The sequence below is a fragment of the Mercenaria mercenaria genome, chromosome 4, assembly GCF_021730395.1.
Source record: "Mercenaria mercenaria strain notata chromosome 4, MADL_Memer_1, whole genome shotgun sequence".
Classification (NCBI taxonomy): Eukaryota; Metazoa; Mollusca; class Bivalvia; order Venerida; family Veneridae; genus Mercenaria; species Mercenaria mercenaria.
The window spans coordinates 79,157,838-79,180,527 of record NC_069364.1 but is presented as its reverse complement, the minus strand read 5'-3'; the positions used below and the strand labels follow the sequence as shown (position 1 = coordinate 79,180,527).

At 33.6% G+C, this 22,690-nt stretch overlaps 1 protein-coding gene across 8 annotated transcripts; it reads left to right on the top strand.

The window, feature by feature from the left end:
• The first annotated feature begins 65 nt into the window (after positions 1-65).
• On the top strand, positions 66-17,123 carry LOC123552253 (fibropellin-3-like). 8 transcript variants are annotated; one of them, XM_053541753.1, is made up of 12 exons: positions 67-123; positions 1,115-1,204; positions 3,284-3,397; positions 4,037-4,147; positions 5,292-5,405; positions 6,478-6,591; positions 7,140-7,250; positions 8,305-8,418; positions 9,680-9,793; positions 10,298-10,408; positions 13,208-13,332; positions 13,600-17,123. In XM_053541753.1, exons 2-12 carry the CDS (start codon positions 1,117-1,119, stop codon positions 13,669-13,671), a joined length of 1,188 nt encoding a protein of 395 aa, XP_053397728.1. In that variant the 5' UTR covers positions 67-123; positions 1,115-1,116; the 3' UTR covers positions 13,672-17,123. The 8 variants fall into 8 exon arrangements, with proteins under 8 accessions (XP_053397731.1, XP_053397728.1, XP_053397726.1 ...); XM_053541751.1 differs by having other exon boundaries at positions 69-311; XM_053541756.1 differs by lacking the exon at positions 8,305-8,418 and having other exon boundaries at positions 66-311.
• The last annotated feature ends 5,567 nt before the right edge of the window (positions 17,124-22,690 follow it).

Below are 22,690 nucleotides of genomic sequence, written 5' to 3'. Positions count from 1 at the left end.
AGTCATGCATAATATTTATTTTGATCAATTTGAATCTCAAAATAGCTATTAGCCATTTTGTAAATCCCACAAAGGATTAAAACCGTGTTCCTAAGTAGTCAGATTGCATTTATGGAAGATCGGGTATTATAGTCATACTGAAGAACTACTTTGAAATTCTATAGTTATAAATGGTTTTCATAAGATTTTTTTTGGCATTTAGAATTTTTTACTTCGTTATTCTGTAGAGGTAATAGGTATTACAGTAAAAAACATACAGGCCTTCTACTGTTTGTTAGTAACTGAGTAAATTGTTTGCCCGAACTGTTAAGGTAAGTTGCATATTGGTATTCTAAGTTAAATCATATAACGACATGTCTTTTGGTTATGAAATATTACATGTGTTTTTGACAACATTACAGAAAAAATGTATTTTTTTTCAATAAACATTTATACACGTATGAATGTCTAAACAATTGTGTTTTTTTAAACATTTAGTCTACTAGAATGACTTTTATTGTGATTTGCAACATTTTTTAAAAATATTATCTTTAAACGTGAGTGTTCGATGACGGCTGCTTTTTACAGTTCCATGTAGTGTCTATTTTACTATGACTTTTTATCTCTCATATAGCAAGGTGTAGAGATCGGAAAACATGGCATAGTTTCTATTTAAACCTTTCATTTAAATGCACACTCTCAGTCTGTACCCTATTGCAAGCATGTGTCTGAAAAGATACAATTTGTTTTTCAACCATGACATTTCACATGACATGAAATTTGATATTTGCATAAAGCTATAAACAGATGGCTACTAATTTTTCTTCTTGTTTCGTTTTCCTATACATTATTATTGCGATCACCGCCATTTATACAGTTAACACAAAATCTATTGAATGCTGTTGATCAATGTAGTGATTGTTCTGTTATAAATCAATTAAAAGTCATTGAGTGTACGCAATTTCGGGTAACATTTAATTGTATCATAAACGTTATGTAATTACCGTACAGACGTTGAGACGAACTAACTGTCTGTGCAATTATATTACGTAGGATTGCTGTCCGTTTAAGGAAATATATGACGACTGAATATTAGAGGAGAGGAAGTAACTGTTTATTTAATTATATTACGCAGGAATGGCCATTGTACGACGACTGAATATGATGCTGGAGAAAATTGTCCGAACTCTACTCATCTTTTCGTTGTGTTCATTCGTAAAAGCGGGTATATGTTTCTTTCTACAGAGTCATTGCTTTATCTTTTGTTATATTTATATATATTTATTCATCGAGTGACTACACACGTTCGATAGTGCGATTTATTAACTGATTATATTTTATTCAGCCTACATATATATTTAACAGAAAATTTGCTTAATTTTGAAAGGGTTCATAATATTATCAGTCCATAGCAACTGCATATGAATTTTCTTTAATGACATTTTGACTTTTTAAAAATTTATGTTCGAGTGCTACTTATATTTTGTCTTGTATCAGAAAACAAAGTGCTAAAATATTTGAATAAACTTAGCATTAATATAGGTACTGGTTTCGATGGCATCCCTGCTCGATTTATTGTAGACAGTTCTTCTTTAATTGGTGATATACTGATCCATGTCATAAATTTGTCATTGATGCAAGGTCTTGTTCCAGTATCTATTCTGTTATGTTCTCTCTAAAATATTTGAAAGAGTAGTTTATGATCAAGTTGAATCTTACCTAAAAACAATAACAATTTACTGTATAATTTTCAATCTGAATTCAGAAAAGGTTTTTCTACTGATACATGTCTTATACACTTATAAGATTACATACGATTTCAAATTGATAAAGGTCACATTGTTGGTATGGTGTTACTTGACCTAAAGAGAAGGCATTCGATACTGTGGATCATTCCATACTTGCATTAAAACTTGAAGCTATTGGTCTTGGAAAAGACATCATTCATTGGTTTAATTCATATTTATCTAATAGGAAGCAACTGTGGTTACCTGTGGCGTGCCATAAGGATCTACATTGGGTCCCCTATTATTTTTGATCTACATTAATTATTTGACGGCTGTTGTAAAGAACAAGCTACTTTTATATGCTGACGATTCAGCAATTCTAGTTGCACACAAAAGTAGGTCAACTGTTGAAAAAGAATTAAATGAAGATCTTCAGTTAGTAAATTCGTGGCTTGTTGATAACAAACATTCGTTACATCTTGGTAAAACAGAATCTATAATCTGTTGCTCCAAACCTAAGTTGAAATACCGGTATAAAACCCCGCCTCTGAAAGTATCCTATATCCTGTAATGGAACATCTATTCAATCAACATCTTCAGTCGAGTACCCCTTGACCAAACCTTAACTTGTAAATATATGGCAATCAATACTATCAAAAGTCAATGCCCGACTAAAATTTCTTAGCGCAACTTTCTTACAGAACAAACTAAAAAAGCTAATAGTAACATCTCCTTTTCAGTGTCGCTTTGACTACGCTTGTTTTTTTCTGGTACAATAGGTAAACAAAACAACTGAAAAGTAAACTTCAGGGTACCCAAAATAAAAAAAAATCATGTTTCTTTTTAATCTTAAACACAGAAGACATATTGATGCTGAACACTTTAAGTCACTAAACTTGTTACCAGTTGACAGAAGAGTGGAGCAAATATTCCTTTTTCATGTTTTTAAAATCAAGAATGGTCTAGCACCTGAATAGTAACATTTTGTTACTCAAGACTCTACATTCATACAACACAAGATTTAGTAATGATGGATCCATGTTTTGCTGTACCTTAGGTAGGATCCTTTGGCAAGAAGTTCTTTTCTTATGTAGGATGCAGCCTATGGAACAGCCTTCCTACATTCTCAGGAACATAACCCGTCTAAATTCATTCAAAACTCAGTTGAAAATCTATATTTAAACCTCATCAAGAAACAGTCTTTCAGCTTTTTAGGTGTATTAATTTCATGTCTCGCTATGTCAAGGACCACAATGGGAATAAGAGGGTTTCTCTTTTTTGTGTGTTATCCTTGGTGTGAGTGCGTTTCACATGGTTCCTCTTCTTGTGTGTTTTTGAAAAAAACAACAACACTGCGCTTCATGATAAAACTGAATTTTATTGCTTTTACTGTTTTTACCTAATGTCTGTGATATAAAACTGCAGATATGCCGAAATAAATTATTATTATTATTATTAATATTAATATTATAAGTTTAATGTGTAATTTACACAGTGGCATCCTCATAAAAATGTTTTATTTCAGTTCTGACGAACGTTATTTTTTATCATTTTGTAAAACAATATTTCTTTACCAGATGTTGACCACTGTGCCCCAAACCCGTGCCGGAAACATGCGACATGTATAAATTATACCAATACTTATAAATGTATATGCAATAATGGTTATACTGGGAGGACATGCAAAACAGGTGATTTTATATACAGCTAAGTAACGCATCGAATATAGCAAGAATGTTAACGCATCGAATATAGCAAGAATGTTATTATCTTCATGACAGTGTTGATAAAAATAAAACTAATGATTTTTCCTGACGAACCTTATTTTATTGATCGAAAACTTTCAAACTATCGCTAGAAAATAATATATAGATATTATAATGACTTGCATAATGTTTCACTAATTAAAGGCGCATTTGTAGTGTTCACATTAGAATGCATTCGCAACAGTTTTACCAAATGCATCTTTGTGTCGTCGAGGCTTTATAATAGTGACTGCAAACGAACAGAATAATGATTTTAACACGCTGAACACGTTTGGGTAAAAAAGTATAATGACAAACAATTCTTTACACTGCATACATTGTACATGACATGTGATTCGTCTCTTTCCACTAAACATAATATTATATGTAAGTTTTACGTTGACTAAAATCTGGACCAAAAATTTGTTAATCACTTCTCGCCAAACAAATTTTCTTTTAGGCCTTGAATTAGAATGTTTTCCCTAGAAATTGATGAATGTGCCTCGAATCTCTGTGTGTTCCTCCCTTGTAAAAGGGTACTCCAGAATCTTTTGTGTACAATTTTCCATTCTATTTTGTTTTCAGACATTGACGAGTGTGCCTCAAATCCATGTAAAAATGGTGGTAAATGCGTAGATGGTATTAATATATACTGGTGTGCTTGTAAAATAGGTTTTACGGGAGAAATGTGTGAAGGTATGTGCAAGGTAATTGCAATTTAAATCGATAACTTAAAGAACTCAAACAATTTTACAATTTTACGTAGTAATAATTCCATAATAGAAAATATCTTCTTTTATATCCAGATTTTGACATAAATTTAAAAGAAAACAAAACATCAACTTGCACACAAAATCACTGAAATTAACTATTTAATATATAGATTAACATCTTAAGTTTACGTTGTAAAACTCATTTTGGGTAGAACCGCCTCGGTAGTCTAGTGGAAGAGCGTCCGCTCCGAGAGCGGGATGTCATGGGTTCGCGCCCTGGCCGCTACATACCAAAGACGTTAAAATTAGTACTATAGTCTATAGTAGCTTCTTCGCTTGGCGCTCTGCATTTGGAGAATTTGGTACTAAGACTGGTCAGCCTTGTTTCTGTAAAATGTGACTTAGTGGGGTATCATGTATTGTGATTAAGGCGTGATATACCAGCAATGCAGTACTATTAATAGGTCATTGTGCATACTGCTACAAGTTAACACTATCGTTTATATGACTTAAAAGTTGTTGAAAAAGACATTAAATCCAAACACACACACGCGCGCATTTTGGGTAGTTATGCGTTTGCCTCAGTCATGGTTAAATAATACTTTAAAAGATCAAACTACCGTTCGTTTGTCTTTAACAGATATTTGAACGCTTTGAAAATGGACCAGCAGCGGATTTCAGACTTTAACTCTTCTAAATACACCTGATAACAATCAAATTGAAAAAATGTATAAGTGTCTGATTGTAGCTTCAAGCCTTTATTTAGTCAACATCCGGAAATGGAAATCTGAGTTTGTATTTATATAAAACCAAATTTTTTACTGAATTTTATAAGGTTTATAAATGGTCAAACGTTACATTGTTATATATGCGCTATTATGTATATCATTTAATCCTGTTGATATGATGAAATATGTTTAATGTTCATTAAATATTCTCCACAAATAAAACACGTACAGAAGTTACATTTATTGCCTTCTGCTTTTAGCTATTGTAATTTACCATGTGTTCCTAAAACAAAATATTATACATGTATATTTAAACTGGCGTTCATAAGTTAATTTTTAGTATTCTGGATTTTTCTAAGATTGGTATTGATTTGTCATCTTCCTAGCTGTATATTTAAGACCGTGTTGGATGTGCGTCAGAACCGTGCCTCAACGATGCAACATGTGTAGACACTAGCAATGGATTTACTTGTGTTTGCGAGGAAGGTTTCACAGGGATAACGTGCGAAACAGGTACAAATGTGTGAAATCTTTTTATTTCAAAGAGCCGATGCAGCCTAGTGTACTTTTAATTCTGTAAGGGTAGTCGAATTTTTAACTCGGTACTATTTCAATCGAAAACTTCTGGGTTAAAAAGTTTGCTGCGAAAAAGGATGTCATTAGCGATCATATTGAAAATCTGTCAACGATGCAAGAAGCAAGAATTTAGTGTGCATTTTACATATTATAATCAGTAATTGTCCATTTTTGATAGGTCCATTGGTTGTTGTCTTCTTTCACAGGAATAACACCATTATGTGGAGAATATTTAGAATATTGAAAATATAGACAGGTTAGAAGTATTTACGGTTCAAAAAATTCTTGACCTAAAAAACTGAAACTGAAACTGCTTTATTTGATTAAACGCCTAATTTTACACATAGTATATTCACTGGCGTTGTACATTAAATTTTACCAGATTTATATAGCGCCCAAGGCGCTTTACATAGTTCAAATGCAGCCACATAGGGCGCATAATTCATCCTCTACTAGTACAGACACAGAGCGATCTGACCAGAGGGACAGAGTGAGACAAAGCCCCCACGACAGAGAGATCAGAAATCAGATACAGGCTTATCCGGCTAACTTAGCCTAGCTCGTTTCGAATAGACAGCCTGGTTCTTTAACGTGCTCAGTGTATAGCACTGATACACACAAGGATTGCCTGGGTTCCTGACCAGTACACCTCTAGTTGGGTGGGAAACACTGATAAGCGTTTCTGAAAATTCCCGAGTAGCTGCCAGGGATCGAACCCCGACCTCAGGATTGGAAGGCCAGTGTGCAAACCACTGAGCTATCCGTCGTTCAATGACCTACGTTCAATGTAGTTGTTATATATGCAGACAGTGTCTACGAGGTATTGAACACCTACAGGTTATTTATTGAATTACTTCTGTGTTTTATGATATTTATCTAAATAACATGCAAAGAAAATGTCTTAATATACCATAGAAATTTCAGCTGAATTATTTTAAACAGTAACTACACTAAAATCCCAGGTGGTAGATTTGCTCAATGTATTTATCTCTTTTTTTTTTCAATCAAGACATAGATGAGTGTGCTTCAAACCCATGTTTTAAACATTCCTCATGTATAGATGAAGTAAATGGGTACTCATGTGAATGTAAAGACGGGTATATTGGCAGAAACTGTCACATAGGTTTGTAAGAAAACTACATATGCATATACTTGAATCTTCGACTTACGGAAAAGGGAAAAGAAAACTACTACTGTACTGTTATCACTCTTACATAATTGAGGTCTTATGTTGACTTTCTAGCCGTTTTCATTGCAAAAGAAAACCCAGGCTGTCCTTCTGGGAATTCTTTCTGGCAAGGGCAAGGACGGATACAGTGATACATCCGCCGGCCTGGATGGCTTCTACGTACATACGACCGACCGGGGTGGACTTGAACCCGCAGAGCTGAGATGTGATTCAGCCTCAGCCTTTCACCACTCTGTTACGCAATAATTGAGAACTTATTTTGAAATGTATATGGAACTTTTGATAACACGAATCAAGTAAAATTGACCTTAAACTTTGTGTTCTTATACAGATAAGTGACAAAACACATACACCTCTGCATCAATTATTGGTAAATTCCACAAACGCACGGATGAGCTGTAACAATAATCTGTTACAGGTTTTATTTTTATTCATTACAACACAGTCTCATGTACTTATCTTTCACTAATGTTATTAATTAGATATTGACGAATGCTTCTCGAATCCCTGTATGAATGGTGGAAAATGTGTTGATGGTATCAATATTTACTGGTGTGCTTGCACGGAGGGGTATACCGGGCAGAGATGTGAAGGTACCTAATGAATCACGTATTGTTTTTATCCCAAATAGTGATTTTATTATAGGACTGGGGCCGTATTCATAAAGCATCTTAAGTATAAGTTTTGACTTAAGTTTAAGATTTTACTTAAGTTTGTGGTGATTTCGGCTTAAGTCTAAGTAAAAACTTAAGTCTTATTAATAAAACAGCTTAAACTTAAGATACGTAAGAAATGACTTAAGTCAGAAAACAAAATGGCGCCGTGTGTACGATTAAAGTGTTGTTTTTCAGATAAAAGCACTTTTAAATAAACATAATTGTGCATGTTGTATCTGTCTGAAATTAATGATTTTTTTAATGTTTTCGTCCACAATAAAAGCCAAGAATTACTTATTAAGTTTTTTTATGAATAACAAATATACTTAAGTAAAATAAATTTCTTACCTAAGTAATACTTAAGTAAATAATCAATATCTTAAACTTATACTTAAGATTGTTTATGAATACGGCCCCAGATGTCTATTTATCTGGGTTTTATGCATGTGTAACATTTGCATAATTATTGCTCGCGCTTTATTAAAATGTGCATGGGATATTTCAAATGTTATACATACATAAAACCCAGAAAAACACAAAATAATCCTTTAATAACATCAATCCTTCAGCGTTCTTTGTTTGATTGGAAAGTAAATATAGACAGGAATTAACTGCATACAAACTTAAACAAATATTTACTGGAAATCAGCATATTGCATGCCTTAGCCATATACAAACAAACATTTATGTCAATGGCTGACATATATAAATATATCCCCAAATAATTATAAAACAGTACACAGCCAAAAAATATTTATTTAAAAGACATATATATTTAGGACTGTTTCAATCACACTTTAGTTGCATACTTTGTATAACCGGTTCACCCTATCGATGCCACTGACCGGTAGAAAGTTACGAGCTAGGTGTTTAGCAATGATACTGTTTTCATCAATATATTTTCTTCCAATACCTGTATAATATCAATGAAATACAAAAATGCTTATAAGTTTATTACAACAGCCTTACTTCGTATCACATTTCCCTTCAGTCAAGACTAAATGCTCTTCAAACCCGTGCCTTAACGGGGGCGCATGTGAAGATATTGCTCATGGATACAGGTGTCACTGTAGTACTGGTTTCACAGGACGTAGCTGTCAAACAAGTAAATATTGCTGCAACATTTATAGATATGATTAAATATATAAAATCTCTTGAATATGTAAAACTCGGGAAATGAATGTTGCTTCTTCAAAGAACGCATTAATTAGGCGTGTTGGAAAGAAGTAAAATATACACGCTTATTTATATTAGAATATGTCCTTAAATGTTTCCATTCAGTTATTAAGTTGTTGAAAGATGAGCATAATAATAACCTATTGTTATATAAATTCTTACTTAGGACGCATGTAAATGCCAGTAAAAATCATGTCGTGTGAGGTAAGCTGAACTGTTATAACGTAGCCAAGAGGCTCTAACCAGAACCCCCTCCCCTCCGCCCCCCCCCCACACACACAAAGAAAATCATCCGCTAGATTAATTTCTTCACAAGGTTAGCTTTGTGCAAAGTATTATGCTAATGTTCAGCATAATTGGAACTGAAATATCTGCGAAGTACTTTATATTTGTATACCATCGACCAATTACGTAAAAAGGAAACAACTTCATTTAGAAATAGTTGCCTTTATAAACTGCAACATCTGACTCTCAGTTTGGCAATGCATTTCCGTTTGCTCATTCGCCAAGGCTTCGGTCTTTTTATTTTTCTATAAGAAAATTCCTATCATAATACGACGGGCCGGAAAAATAAGAAACTTTCGGCTATTCTAAGAAACGCAGTAAGAAATAAAAAAGGAGAGTAGAGCATATGAATGATAACTCTGTCTGATTCCTGTTTTGTACATACTGTTACACACTATTGTCCGACAAATAATGCAGTGACTTTGCTCATTTTTTTTTACAATTTAAAACAATTTTAGAGGGAATAAATCTGAGACCGCTGGTGGTAATTTCATGAAACTTTAGGTACGAGACATAACGAACGAGAAACACACCTCACTTTTGTTAAAAGGTTCTTATATTGTTGTCTCTACAATTTAATGAAGCTCGACACAACAGCAACTATACTAAGTGTGTTGTGACTACCGTTTATGACGTTCTGATAAATCTTCCATAAAACATTAAAAAACAAGTGTCTGACTCAAAGATTTAAATCGGTTCAACCTACTTATTTAAGCGGTTGCAGACATACCAATTTACGTCCAGTATGTTAAAGAAAACAACGAAGAATACCATAATGTAAAAAATATTATTGGACTTTGAAGAACTATGTCAAACAATTGTGTTAACTTAAGCTAATTGTGAATTCATTGACCAGAGAATCCCATGTTATCCATGATTCTCAATGTTTATGAATCTGTCTTCAGATATTGACGAATGCTCTTCAAATCCCTGCTTCAGAAAATCTAAATGTATAGACGGAATTAATGGGTATACATGTAAGTGTAACGCTGGGTACAAGGGAGACCGATGTGAAATAGGTAGGTGTTTCTGGTTTATTTGTGCTGTAAGTTGCTGTTTGGGCAGGCTACATTTATGCAACCTAGCTTTCCCTGTTGGATATTCACCCTTGCTTTTTACGACGGTGAGGTTAAATATATTCCTATTACTATTATGCATCAATATCACTCTACCAGACACTGAACAGGTATCTAAAACTATAGTAAAACAGATTCTTTTTATTATAAAGTACAGCAGCTGCTGTCCTCTATCAGGAATTGTAAAAAGCCACGTGGCTGTTCTTTCTTTAGAACGTTTTAATGTGCTGTTCTTTGCTTCACTGACATTTCATATTGTATGTTACCAGTATGGTTCATTATGATTACTTCTGGGATCATATTACAAGTTTAAAGATTCTTTTGCCTAGCAACATATTTCAAGTTAGTTTTAGATTTTATTCTATAGTACCTTTATTGTCTAGTATATGAAGTTCTTTTAGAAAAAAAGGAATCACGCATAAATGAAATATTACTAATTTGCTGTAGAAATTGATGAGTGTGAAACGAGTCCTTGTTTTTATGGAAGTGTTTGTGTAGATGGACTCAACACTTATTGGTGCGCTTGCAGAGAAGGCTATGACGGGAGTAGATGCGAGGGTAAATATACAGTCCAATCTTGTTAATATGAAATATTAGTACACTGTGTTGTTTTATGCGTTCATATATTATCAAATGAAGTGATATATATCTGCATGAAAACCGATTTACATAATACTTTAATTATATATTTGTTACTTGCAGTCTTAGATAAAAGAAACAAAATATACATTTGTCTGTAATTTATCTCATATAATGCAATAATGAGAAAAGAAAAGCACTCACCCTAACAAAGAATCAAACAGTCATAGTCAAATGTGTCTGCCATTAAAAATGAAATTCTTTCGTTTCTTGCTAAAAACTAGAACTTCAGTTTTATCAGATTTAACTTCCATGTTTGCGATATAAGGACATATCTTAATATAAGTTACAGTTGTAAGGTTCAGCAAAGAATTTTAGTATCAATGAAGGTTTCTGGTTCGTAATGAGTTTTATGCAAGGTTAATGAAATATGAACTTTGGAAGCAATATCAAAAAGATTATTTAGAAACAAAGAAGACGTCCATCATAAGTTTTCACACCTGCGTATCTAAAAGTTTTATCACTTACGAAACATTCAAATAAAATAGCGGGTTTTTAGGCACAAACTCAAACTCTATAAAAGAACATCGCAATCACAATGTTGATATTTTCAAAAATGTGAATGTGTAAGGTAAAAGTGATTAAGTGTATTAATAAATCTGGAATAATTTCAATATTAAATACAATGTTATATAGAATAACTTTGTTTAAACATCATTCATTTAATAAGTAGTCCTTTCAAAATGTTTTACTGTAAATTCTATCATGAAAAGCAAATCGTTTGTAAATGTGCTTTTTTGAAGTTTTGAATTATATGCAAAAATTGAATATTTTGCACTAACACTAAATAGAGGGTCACTTTTGATGAAAATTATATCCTCAGTCATAAAAATAACTACTGGTCGGAACTGTTAGCAAAATTGTAGAAAAATCTGCCAAGCCAATAAGCAATCTTTTCATAAAAAGTATAATTTGTTTGAATCAAAACCCTGCAATGTATGTGGAATTCTTTCAAGTGGTAAAATTGGCATACAGGTAGACCGTCCGTGACTGAAATTCCTCTTAAGGTCATCCCCTGGAATGTCGTCATATAGCCTAAGTTTTGTCAATGTAACTTAAACCTCCCCTCGCCCCTCCCAAAAATCGTTCATTAATATGTAATTGGAAGTACTTCTTTTCTTCTGGTTTCTGGGCTCCAACATAGTAAATATTTCAGTGTATATCCCATAACACTGCGGAAAGTGGGGGCATATAGATTAATGTTGTTCGTGTGTCAGTCTGCCTTCCCATTCGCCCATTTTTCACCCATGTCTTGGTAAATGCTAGTCATATTGTATAGCTGACGAAACAGTATGAAGTGTGTGGAACTGATATGCTGTAGGAAGGGGCTGTTCGGAGGAGCAAACAGAGGCCAGAGAGATAATTTATGGTGGATTTTCTTGTTTTAGACTGTAAAACTGGTTGCATTTCTCTTTATGAAACTTAATTTTTCTTGCAAAAATAAGGATCGTAAAAATTATTTTATTGAAGAAAAATCAACACGTTTTTTTTTTCAAGTTATTTTACATATGAATTATTGTAAAGTTATCTAAAGTACGGCTGTCTGGAAATCCAAGCAAACGTTACTATAAGCTAATTTTTGAGCTAAAGCATTTAGAATCCAACTTTGAAATATCAGCTGCTTATGATGTTACAAATGACGAGCTGTCAAAGCTAAAATAAACCAGAAGATGTTGTGTAAGTGTTTCATACAGCGGCCATTCCTTGCAAAGTTTGCGAAAATCAACTTTATTCATAACAAATGCATGAATTTGATCCTGATTAAGCTCGACCCTACAATGTTGAGGGAAACAATGATGACTTAGTAAAGTTTTGTTTTCATTCCTCAGGATAACAAAAAGTGATACAAAATTCACACCAAAGTCAACAGCGAGCTGATATAGAAACCCAAAACACGTTAAAAAACCCAAGATATTTATTAGAAGACAGTAGAAACGTACCAAACATAAAAACAATGCTTTGATGGTTAACTTAATAAAAATATCATATCTTCCTTCACGTAGTATTTTTACGTATTAGTCTAAATCCGAATACATACAGTGCTTTAGGGTATAGCGGATTTTAGGGAATGGAGGATAGGTTGATAAATTTTGTATTTAGACCTGAGTTATTGTACAAATTTTCATATTATTCTTTTACTGGCATGCAGACAGACATTCTGACATACATTTTAAATGTTTGCTTGTTGTGTTATATTTCTTATGTCATCAAATGAAAATCGAACCTTTACCGACTAAATCAGTGTGTATGTAAAAAACAATGAAAACAATTTGATAAAAATTTAAAAATCTGAATGTATTTGACAAGAGAATACATACTTATTCTGATTTATGGTAAAAAATCTTGGGAAGTTTGTTTAGATGTGGATTTTAAACTAATAATGGAAAAAAATGATCAAAGCTATCCTGTTCACCCTAAATCAGCGCATAAGTTAACAATGGCATGGAGAGAAAAAACACACGGATTTCTATTGAAAGCTGAATGTTTTAAAAAGAATAGCTGTTTTCTGTCTGATATACAGAACTTCATTTCTTTAAATTGAAATGCAGGAAAAATTAGTTAGCTATCCGCTATACCCTAAAGCACTGTATCATATGGACAAAGATACAATCAATGTCTTCAGACACTAAAATATCATTTTCGTTTTACAGTCTTCATTTCAACTGCAAAACTAATCCTTGACAAGTGTACACTTTATCTGAAAATTTGTTTTCGCAGATTGTAAAGTATGTGGGCCGAAAGACTACCACGATTTACTTCATGTGTCTAAAGATGCCAGCAAAACTGAAATCAAGAAAGCATTTCGGCGATTGAGTACAGTGATGCATCCTGATAAGAGACCGGTAGTTGATTCTTCAAAGTTATAGTTTTGTGTCTCTTACTGAAATCGAAATTTATTAAAATAACTGTTTATTTTAAAAACAATATTTTAAATACAATATTTTATTTCTGATATAAATCATGTCTTAATGGAGATTCACCATTTCATGTTTTTCGACAGATTAAGTATAAATGTAAAGCTTTGTTAAATCTTTTAAGGATCGAGTCGTGTTTTAGTAAAAAACACCTAATGTCAAGGTAAGGTCACAAACTTTGATTTCTTTATACAGGATGATGAAAAGGCTCATGAAAAGTTTCTTAGGATAATAAAAGCATACAAAATTCTTGTAAAGGAACATTGATACTTTAATAATATCAGCTGCAAAAGGAATGTACTATAGGATTGAACGTTCAGAGAAGAAACGAAGATGCCGCCTATTTGCAAGCATAAAGTGATCATAGATTTGCTACGGGGATGCCATCGTGTGTCTTCAAATGGTTTTGTTTAACATTCTGACGTTTTCAGTGATGAGGAAACACAAGTTACTCTTTGTGATGGTGCTAGGTCCGAAAACAACAACAACAACAATCAAACTAATAACTCTGGAGACAGATTACTGGGACTTTTCAATATCTTGCCCTTTAACATTTTATAATGGGAAGGAATCAATTAGACGGTTTCTTTCCTATTTCACCACTCTTTTTAATTTTATGATAAAAAACAAAATAAGACAGAATTCCCGCCTCTCTCTCTCTCTCTCTCTCTCTCTTTCTCTCTCTCTTGTAAAATATGTCTACACACCTAAATGATAATTATAAAGGTATAGGACTAAGTCGGGCAAATCTCTTATAAAAGTCAAAGTCGAACAGTGCTTAGTTATCAAATTTAGCTAAAATTTGCTATCATCAAATATTCAAGGCCTTCGAGCTGTTTATAGCCTGATTTGTCACGGCTCAGGGTTCACATGCGCAGGAAATGAACCACGCACGAGGGCATTAGCCCGAGTGGTTTTTATATCAAAGCATTAACTTTTTATTAATGATTAAGTTATTCAGATGATGAACCACAATAAGCCATTGATTGCTTTTATTCTTACTGTTGGATATCATTTAATATCTGAATGTTAATTAACCGGACGACACGCGACGTCATTATAGACGTCATAATGCTCTCCTGCCGGTCTGCACGTCATTAGAATACACATAGCTTGACCTTTGTTTAACCGGCAATCATGTAAGCATGGTAAGATTGTTGCAAGGTTTAATATCACGGCAAATTTTGAAATAGATATTGGGCAGTTTTATTTGTAATACTTCTTTTTCCCCGTTATTAATCATTTGATATTGATACACTAGTAGCTATGCTAAAAGCGTTTCTTTTTCAGTAGAAAATAGTTATATCGTGAACTAAATTTATGTTACCATTGGAACAAAACATACAATCCAGATTTGAAGAAAGATACCGATTATAAATCTGGTATTTTTTTCGAAAGGGCAATTAACGATTGGCCTTACGTTTTGAGAAAAAATCAAATCATGTCCAGAAATGAGACCGTGTTTTGAAGAGTATTGTCCCTTGATTTTTAAGCCAAATTGTTTAAATTGATTGTTTCCCTTTATACCATCTTAACGCGAGTATCTCTCTTATCTTGATAATCTTGACATACACTGGTTTTGTTAATTAGGGGTATTGTAACGACATGGAATAAAACTTTTGACACAAGCGTAGTTTATACCTTGTCTGAGGCTCTTTGCAGTATACATAACATTGTAATTTCTTCAAGTTGGTGATTTTGAATGATAATCGGGTTTTTGTTTCAAAATTGAGAGTCGGGAAGGTTATTCCCATTACTCAGCGTAACTTTTAGATATGTATTTAATCTTTTGATTATATCTTTTAAGGGCAAAGATATATGTGAATTATAAATTTAAAGTTAATGAATTAAGAAGTATTTTTTATAATTTAAATATTTTTATTCAAACACATAATATAAAATAACATCTTTTAACGGAATTAGATCGACGCACATGTTTATATCTGATGTACATAACATTGTAATTTCTTCAAACTGGTGATTTTGAATGATTATCTGGCATTTGTTTCAAAATTGTCGGGAAGTCTGTTATTACCATTACTCAGCGTAACTTTTAAATATGTATTTGTTTTTAAAAAATATTTTTAGGGCAAAATATATATGCATTTCGGGTCTCCTTGAAAAAAGTGTCTTTTCAATTTAAAAAGTTTTAAATATTATGGATCCGTGGCATATACATGCATTTAACTTTGCAATGATGTAAATTTTGATTTTGAACGGTAATATAGATTATCAAAATTTATAACTTCATATCCATAATTTACATTTTAACTTAAAGGTGTTTAGACAAGAACCGTAATAATTGTCCCTAGCCGCGGGCATGTCAGACAAACAGACACTAATCCAATAAGTTACGATAATATACAGAAATGTGTCAGCTTGTCAAACGCATTATTTGACTTTAGTCTTGTATGAGCAAGGTGGGAATGTGAATGTGATGCTTGACTTGGGTTTATCATATACAGATATGCAATAATTACAATAACTGCAACGGAATAATATGTTTTCATATTTGCCCATTACCTTGTTAAGTGAAAAAAGAGGGAACTCGAAAAAACAGTAAACTGCAAATGTATGTTTTAATGCGAATAATACTTTCAATGTCGATGTGTTACATTTACACGTAAAATATTCAAGTTAAACTATGAGCATGTAGTATGTTAATCAACTTTATGTTTTGTTATGTTTTCATGTAATAAAAAATTCTAGTAGTGAAAATTAGTATTAAATGAATTAAAAATGAAACATTTTTGTTTAAATATGTAGTTTAAAATAACATTTTTTTATTAATCTCACAAAGTAATGACATTAAACACGGAATTAGATATCTAATTCAGAGACTTGTCCCAGTTCATCTGGTGTCATCAGTGCACCTTAGTGCACGTGTACTAAAACGGACTTCCAGATTAGTAAAGTCAGTGATATTCAAACGTTTAGGGAAGCAAGAAAACATAAAAATAACTTAAAATAAACTCAGAAATATTAACTTTTCTAGTTTACTTCAATAACTTAATAAATGTTGTGAAATGAGTATTAATATGAGAATATGTCATTTGAAAAGACCATGTGAAGCTTAAAATCAGTCATTTCCTACAGAAATCAATGTTACTCGGGATCAAAACTAGTTACTTATTTTAAAGAAGATCATATTTTATTTTATTAAAAATTATATTGAAAGAAATTGTAAATATTGCAGATTACTTCAACAGCTTAATAAATATTGTCATATAATGCTTTTGATGTCATTTGAAGAGCTAAAAGTTTTTTCTCTTCAAAATTTCAATAGGCGTAAATTGACCGCTAACGGCTAATCAATACAGGCCGTCGGTACACTCGATAAGCTATTATCAAGGGAGACAATTTCGCAGAAAAGCCAGCAAATTGCCTTAGATTTCCAGGTTTGAACACCAAATCATAGAAAGAAAGAGTTGTTTCACATGAAAAGTGAACAGCATGTAAAAGATGTATATTACTTTACGAAACAAGTGTCAGTATACTGATATAAACATCGAGTTCCGGAAAAGGGCTGCCTAAAGGGGACCCACTTCCGGGCAGTCAAACGCCTTTAAAAACCCATTTTCAAAAAACTGTTACATATGTTCGTTTTGATGCATTTGCAATAGCGTACGAGTGTTGAAATTTCACATAACTTGGTGGAACACAGTTTTCAGCAATTGTTTATTTTTATTTCTTTACAAGTTAATGGCATTTATTTTCAAATGGGGCGGGGAGTGTGGGGGGGGGGCATCTTTTTCAGAATATTTTAAGTATCCGTCGTAAGGGACAGTACGGCAGAACATGAAATGGTCAGGTAAAATATTGGTAAAGATGTTGTTCGTTTATCAAATATTTTTGTGTTTTGATGATATTCCTAACCCTTAAAGTTTTATATTATTTTATCTTATGAATGTGTCCAGCGGACTTTAACGAAAAGGTGACAAGGTGTGCTAAATAAAGTATCATTTTACTTGAGTATTTTAATGTAATTTCAAATCAGAAATCAAAATGTGTTTTGCTCTTCTTTAAAATGTAGTAAGATACTCATACTTTCTTCAGAAATAACTGTTTTGTGAAGTCGAGTATGCTATAAACATAAATAAATAAATAAATAAAGCTAAATGAACATTGATGAAAAAGAAAAATGAAGAAAAAACACATAAACAAGCAGTGATGAAATGATTATTTCATTACTTAATTGTTATCTTTCTTTTAGGAGCTGCACATGCCCTTTGATTACAACAATTTGGCAAACATGGACTTCATATATAACAAGAGCTGTCTGTTGACAGTGCGCCCGACTATTCGAAGCATTGATAGAAGTACAGGGACAAAATATTACCAGAGATTTTCAGACAAAAGAAAAAGAATAGCAGAACTTATGTGCCGGCCATGTTGGCACAAGGTCAAGGCCACAAAAAAAACAAAGACAAATATCAAATACGCGCACCCCAAACACACACACACACACGCGCACACACACACAAAGCCAACACACGAGGACAAAACGAACAAACAAAGGAACACACACACATACACGCGCACACACACAAAGCCTACACAAGAGGACAAAACGAACAAACAAAGGAACACAGTGGGGCACCGCCTTGGAACCGCCACAACTCGAGGTCAAAGGATTAAGCCTTCCATTTTATGTCTGGTCTTTATCTCCTAAACCCCTTGAAGGGTTTTAATATGACTTGTCTGTAATATTCCCCTTATCAAGACAATGTGCAGAATTCATAATTCACCCCTGCCAGCTTAAGGCCAAGGTCACAACTCAAATATTTAATAGTTCCACTCAATATCATCAACCCTATCACTATCCATAAGAAAGGCGGGGGATATAGCTGTCTTTCAGACTGCCTTTTGAAACATAAACTTATTTATTTATGCGAAATTGCGAAACAAGCAATATACAGGATACATGTATCTTAAAATTCCCTGTTGCTGTAGTGTCTGTAGTTTCAAGATACGATAGCACGCTTCGTTAATTGTTTGATATTCTGCTCATAAATTACCTTTAATACATTATTCAGGTCATAAGAAAGATGGCAATGAAATAGAAAAGCGTAAACTCCACAGCACGCCCAACACGACAGAAACGAAAATGTTGCAGGCTCGGTTTGATTGAGCCTGTTCATGGACGGTAGTGGAAATGCATGCTACTGTCCACGCCCTCTAGCCACGGGTTGAGCAGATATCAACATTTACACATGCTAAAAGTACAAAAAGCAATTTAGAGACATCCGCTGATGTGTTCCTACTGCGGTGCACATGGAACCTTCAGTGATACATAATTCCATGAAAGGCGGCGTATGGTCCCCAGATGAAATAATGGGTTTGCCCTAAACACGAAAACAATGGGCAGAACTAAACAAACTGGAATTTAGAAAGGGGATCTGAGGTTATGGAGCCTCGAAAACCGTTATCATATGTTGTTGTTTTAAAAGGAGAAAAATGCATTAACATGGAAACACGAGCTTCGCGCAACATATCGAAAGGTTTGTGCCAGGACCAGCTATTCATATTTTGAAAATATTTCAGGAGTCTTATTACTTTAAAATGGGTCGAATTAAAAAAAACGACACAGCAGTTTTATTGCCAATACCTCTATCTAATATTGTGAATACATATTTTTTTTATGCCTATTCCAAATAAGGTAAAAACCTTAAAGCCTGATATTGCTCTGATATTTGCCTAGTTTCAGAATCGAGTCCACGGAGCCAAAATATTCTATAGGTGTATAGCTGGTTCTGGCATACATCATTTAACAATATCGCTTGAAGTTTTACTGTGCCATAACCAGCTAAAAATCTATAGCCTTTAACGATATATTTTTGCAACTATATATCGAAAGTTCAAAACATTCCAGAAAAACGACAGAACTGTCTGACACAAGGAAAAGTAAAACAATTTGTACTTGAAATCAGCAAAACATGGTATAAAAGTGTAAGCTGTTCTGGAAATAATAATTATAACAAGTCTTAAACAGGCTAACATCAACTATAAGAAACACACACTATACGTGTTTCATCATACATTCTTCAGTATTCAGATTGCTATAGTATGGTATCCATATAGCATTGTTCTTTCCGCCTGCATACATATTGAAGAAAATGTACAACATAAACACAAATGTTTGCCTCGGTTATAAACACTCACACACACACACACGCACACACACACACACAATAAACACACAAGGACAAAACAAACAAATACAGGAACACAGTGGGGCACCGCCTTGGAACGGTCAGTGGCAAAACCACCACAGGGGAATTTAAACCGGTTTGTGGTGCACCTAACCTCACTCATACTTAAATTTAACCATTTCCGGGTTGTTTTAAGGTATCGTAGCCATTTCATTTTGGACATAATATTTTTGCTCCTGTTTCTGTTTTCATCGATACTTTCATAGTGATTTTCTGAACTTTCTTGAAGTCTCTAATATCCGTCTATTTTAACGGTACGACTGAATAAGGGTTCTTCCTTCTCGCCATTTGTATTATTGTGTCCCACTGATATGAGACAAATATCTACGTTCTTTTCTTTGCAAACTCAATAGCAGCGTGCACAGAATCTACTTCCATGTGCGTGTGACCTGAATCTAAAAACTTATGGTCTATGGTTTTCAGATTTTGTAAAGTATTTACACAATAAAGTCAACGGTTTGCATTTATCTTGTTCTGTTATATTCCGATGCTTGTGTGGGACAGAAACTTTTAAGATGCACAATTTCATAGCAAGTGATCTTTTTAAAGTGGTAAATGAGGGTAGAACATAGTCCTATTATCTACTTTATTTTAGAAATAAGAGGGTCATTATACATTGCCAGATAAGCCTACTTTGAAATTATAGCAACATAACAGGTCTTGGCCAAAGTGTCTACCTGAGAAACGAAAATATTTTAAATTCTATCTTTTAAAGTTAGTTCTGGCATTGACAATAAATGGCAAATTTTGAAAATGTATTCTACAAAAACCAGCAATACTTACTCGTCTGTATTTTGTAGGTTAAAACTTTGCCAGAACATCTTGTCAGTGTAAAGCATGTTCTGCTTCCGTTAAATAAGGGAAACTTAGATATGTGTTGAGAGTATTTTTTGTCACAACCTATTAACTGCTTATTAGTTACAGCTGGTTTGATCTTTAGTGAATTACTTTTGATAGACATAAGATTTCATTAAAATATGCCACAGAATGTGCTATATCAGAATATGCAAAAAGTGCCGACATACATGTGCTTTTCTATTCCAATGGACCAAACGGAATAGTGGACCGGAGTAAACTACTCAAGTACAACCTGGTAGATTCTCTACTGTGTGCAGCGTTGATAAACACAACTGACAATTTCAGCTGTTACAAGTTTTTCATCACTAGTTCGTACAGTTCTAAGATTCCTCACTCCGAGTTCTTCAACACGCAGAAAACGCCTATGCTCGCACCTATGTTTTATTATTCGTTCAGAAGGAAGGGCATGTTGCAGAAGATGAAACTCAAACCGCTTAAAGTAAACAATAGGTTGTGCATCTCTCAACTACTCAAATACTACTTGTATCATATTCGTGACGTGACGCATCCGGATACTAGAGAACTGATAGATAAGTTCGAGTCTGGCGTTATCAAAACCAAAACGATCGACAAGCACTTTGATTTCTATGCAATGTATGGTGATTGTAAGAAGATTGACTTTTCTTTAGCTTTGCAGATACTGAAACAGCAGTTCGAGAACGCTAGATTGAAAAACACAAAACATGGTCGTCATTTCTACACGTTGACACATCTGATGCTGTATGTGAGATTTCTGACTGAACCAACTGAGAACGAGTACGATATCGAAGGTCTCATCGATGCCTATTACAAAGACAAGAGATTAGGCAGATATTCACCCGTTAACGTTGCAAAGGGCAGACGACTGAACGGAAATCAAAATTACTATATCAGGTATCAAGTTCCCCGTTCGGGAAGCAGTGAAAAACCCGGTGCTTGACTCTACTGGTAGACGAAAGGCAAAAACTGTTTGCATCTGGTTAAAACGGGTTAACCAAAAATCATAGCTGCAATACCGATATTTTGAAAGTTAGATGCTCGTCGGTAAAACATGCTCTCTGGTTAATAGGATACTTATGAACGCAATTTTCAACAACCTGATTGCGAAACGGCCAAAGCTCTAGTCAATAAACATTTTTTTTGATAAAGAAAAGGATGAGCTACATCGAAGACCATACGTGAAATTTTGCTTGCGGAAAGACACCCATGTGATTTAGGCGGCCTGTAGTGAAACTTCATAGACGCATCGTTCGTACTTGAAAAGTATCCATATTTTTGCATATACGCAACGCAACTTCTTAAAAATGAAAACAAGATACTTTAAATGACAATGAGGATATTGCAGGGAGGCATATTCATACGCTAATTATTTCAATATAAGAAATTATTATATAAAGAATGTTGGTTACAGCATTCAGACTTACTTCAAAACATGCGAGATTCAGCTTTAACTAAAAACTTTTGTCAAACACTAGCGTGCAGACATCGTACATATGTATGTGTTTATCTAAAGAAGACTAACATGTACGAATATTTCAACGATTTATTCCGAGTATTCAAATTAATTCGAATGAAACTTGAAAGTCAATTAAAGTAGACGTGGTCGGATTCTTGTGTTGGACACATCTTGTGCGCATGAACAAAGAGCATTTGCGATCAGCCATGCTACTTACTGGTTGATAAAAAACTCACCAAGTATTGTCAAACTATTCATGGTTCATGGGACTGAACAGCAAAAAAGTTCACGTTTGAGCAAACCAAAATAGGTTTTGAAAAAATGTTGAATTGAAATGGATGTTTGTGTAGGAAGGTAGGGTGTTGAAGAGTGAGTTTTGTGCGGGAAAAAGGGATAACATGACTGGAAAAAGACCCCCCTTATAAAACGGTGGGTATTTTATGGGTGTGAAGGTTCATCTTTTCAGAGCACTGTTGTGAAGTGGTGACGTGATTTGTACTAGCCAAGATGTTTAAGTTTTCGTAACATACAGCAGTGATGTATGACATATTTTCCACAGCACATTTCTTGAGAAAAACAAAACAAAACAAAAAAAAAAACAATCAGGTATTCATTTCACAAATACTTTGCAGATATCTTGAATTTCAACAAGCATAATGCCATTTCTGCTTCATATTGTTGCATTGAATTACTGTCGTAATACTCTTAGGCCTATTCACTTTCATTTAGAGAATTTGAAATGCATTTTAGTACTATAATTTTCCATTACAGGCAGCTAGTT

Bases quoted from the DNA above. Each gene is read 5' to 3' on its own strand.
- LOC123552253 (XM_053541753.1), top strand. From the start codon at position 1,117: ATGGCCATTGTACGACGACTGAATATGATGCTGGAGAAAATTGTCCGA. The intron at 6,592-7,139 runs GTTTGTAAGAAA...GTTATTAATTAG, and splicing joins TGGCAGAAACTGTCACATAG to ATATTGACGAATGCTTCTCG. The intron at 9,794-10,297 runs GTAGGTGTTTCT...AATTTGCTGTAG, and splicing joins GGGAGACCGATGTGAAATAG to AAATTGATGAGTGTGAAACG.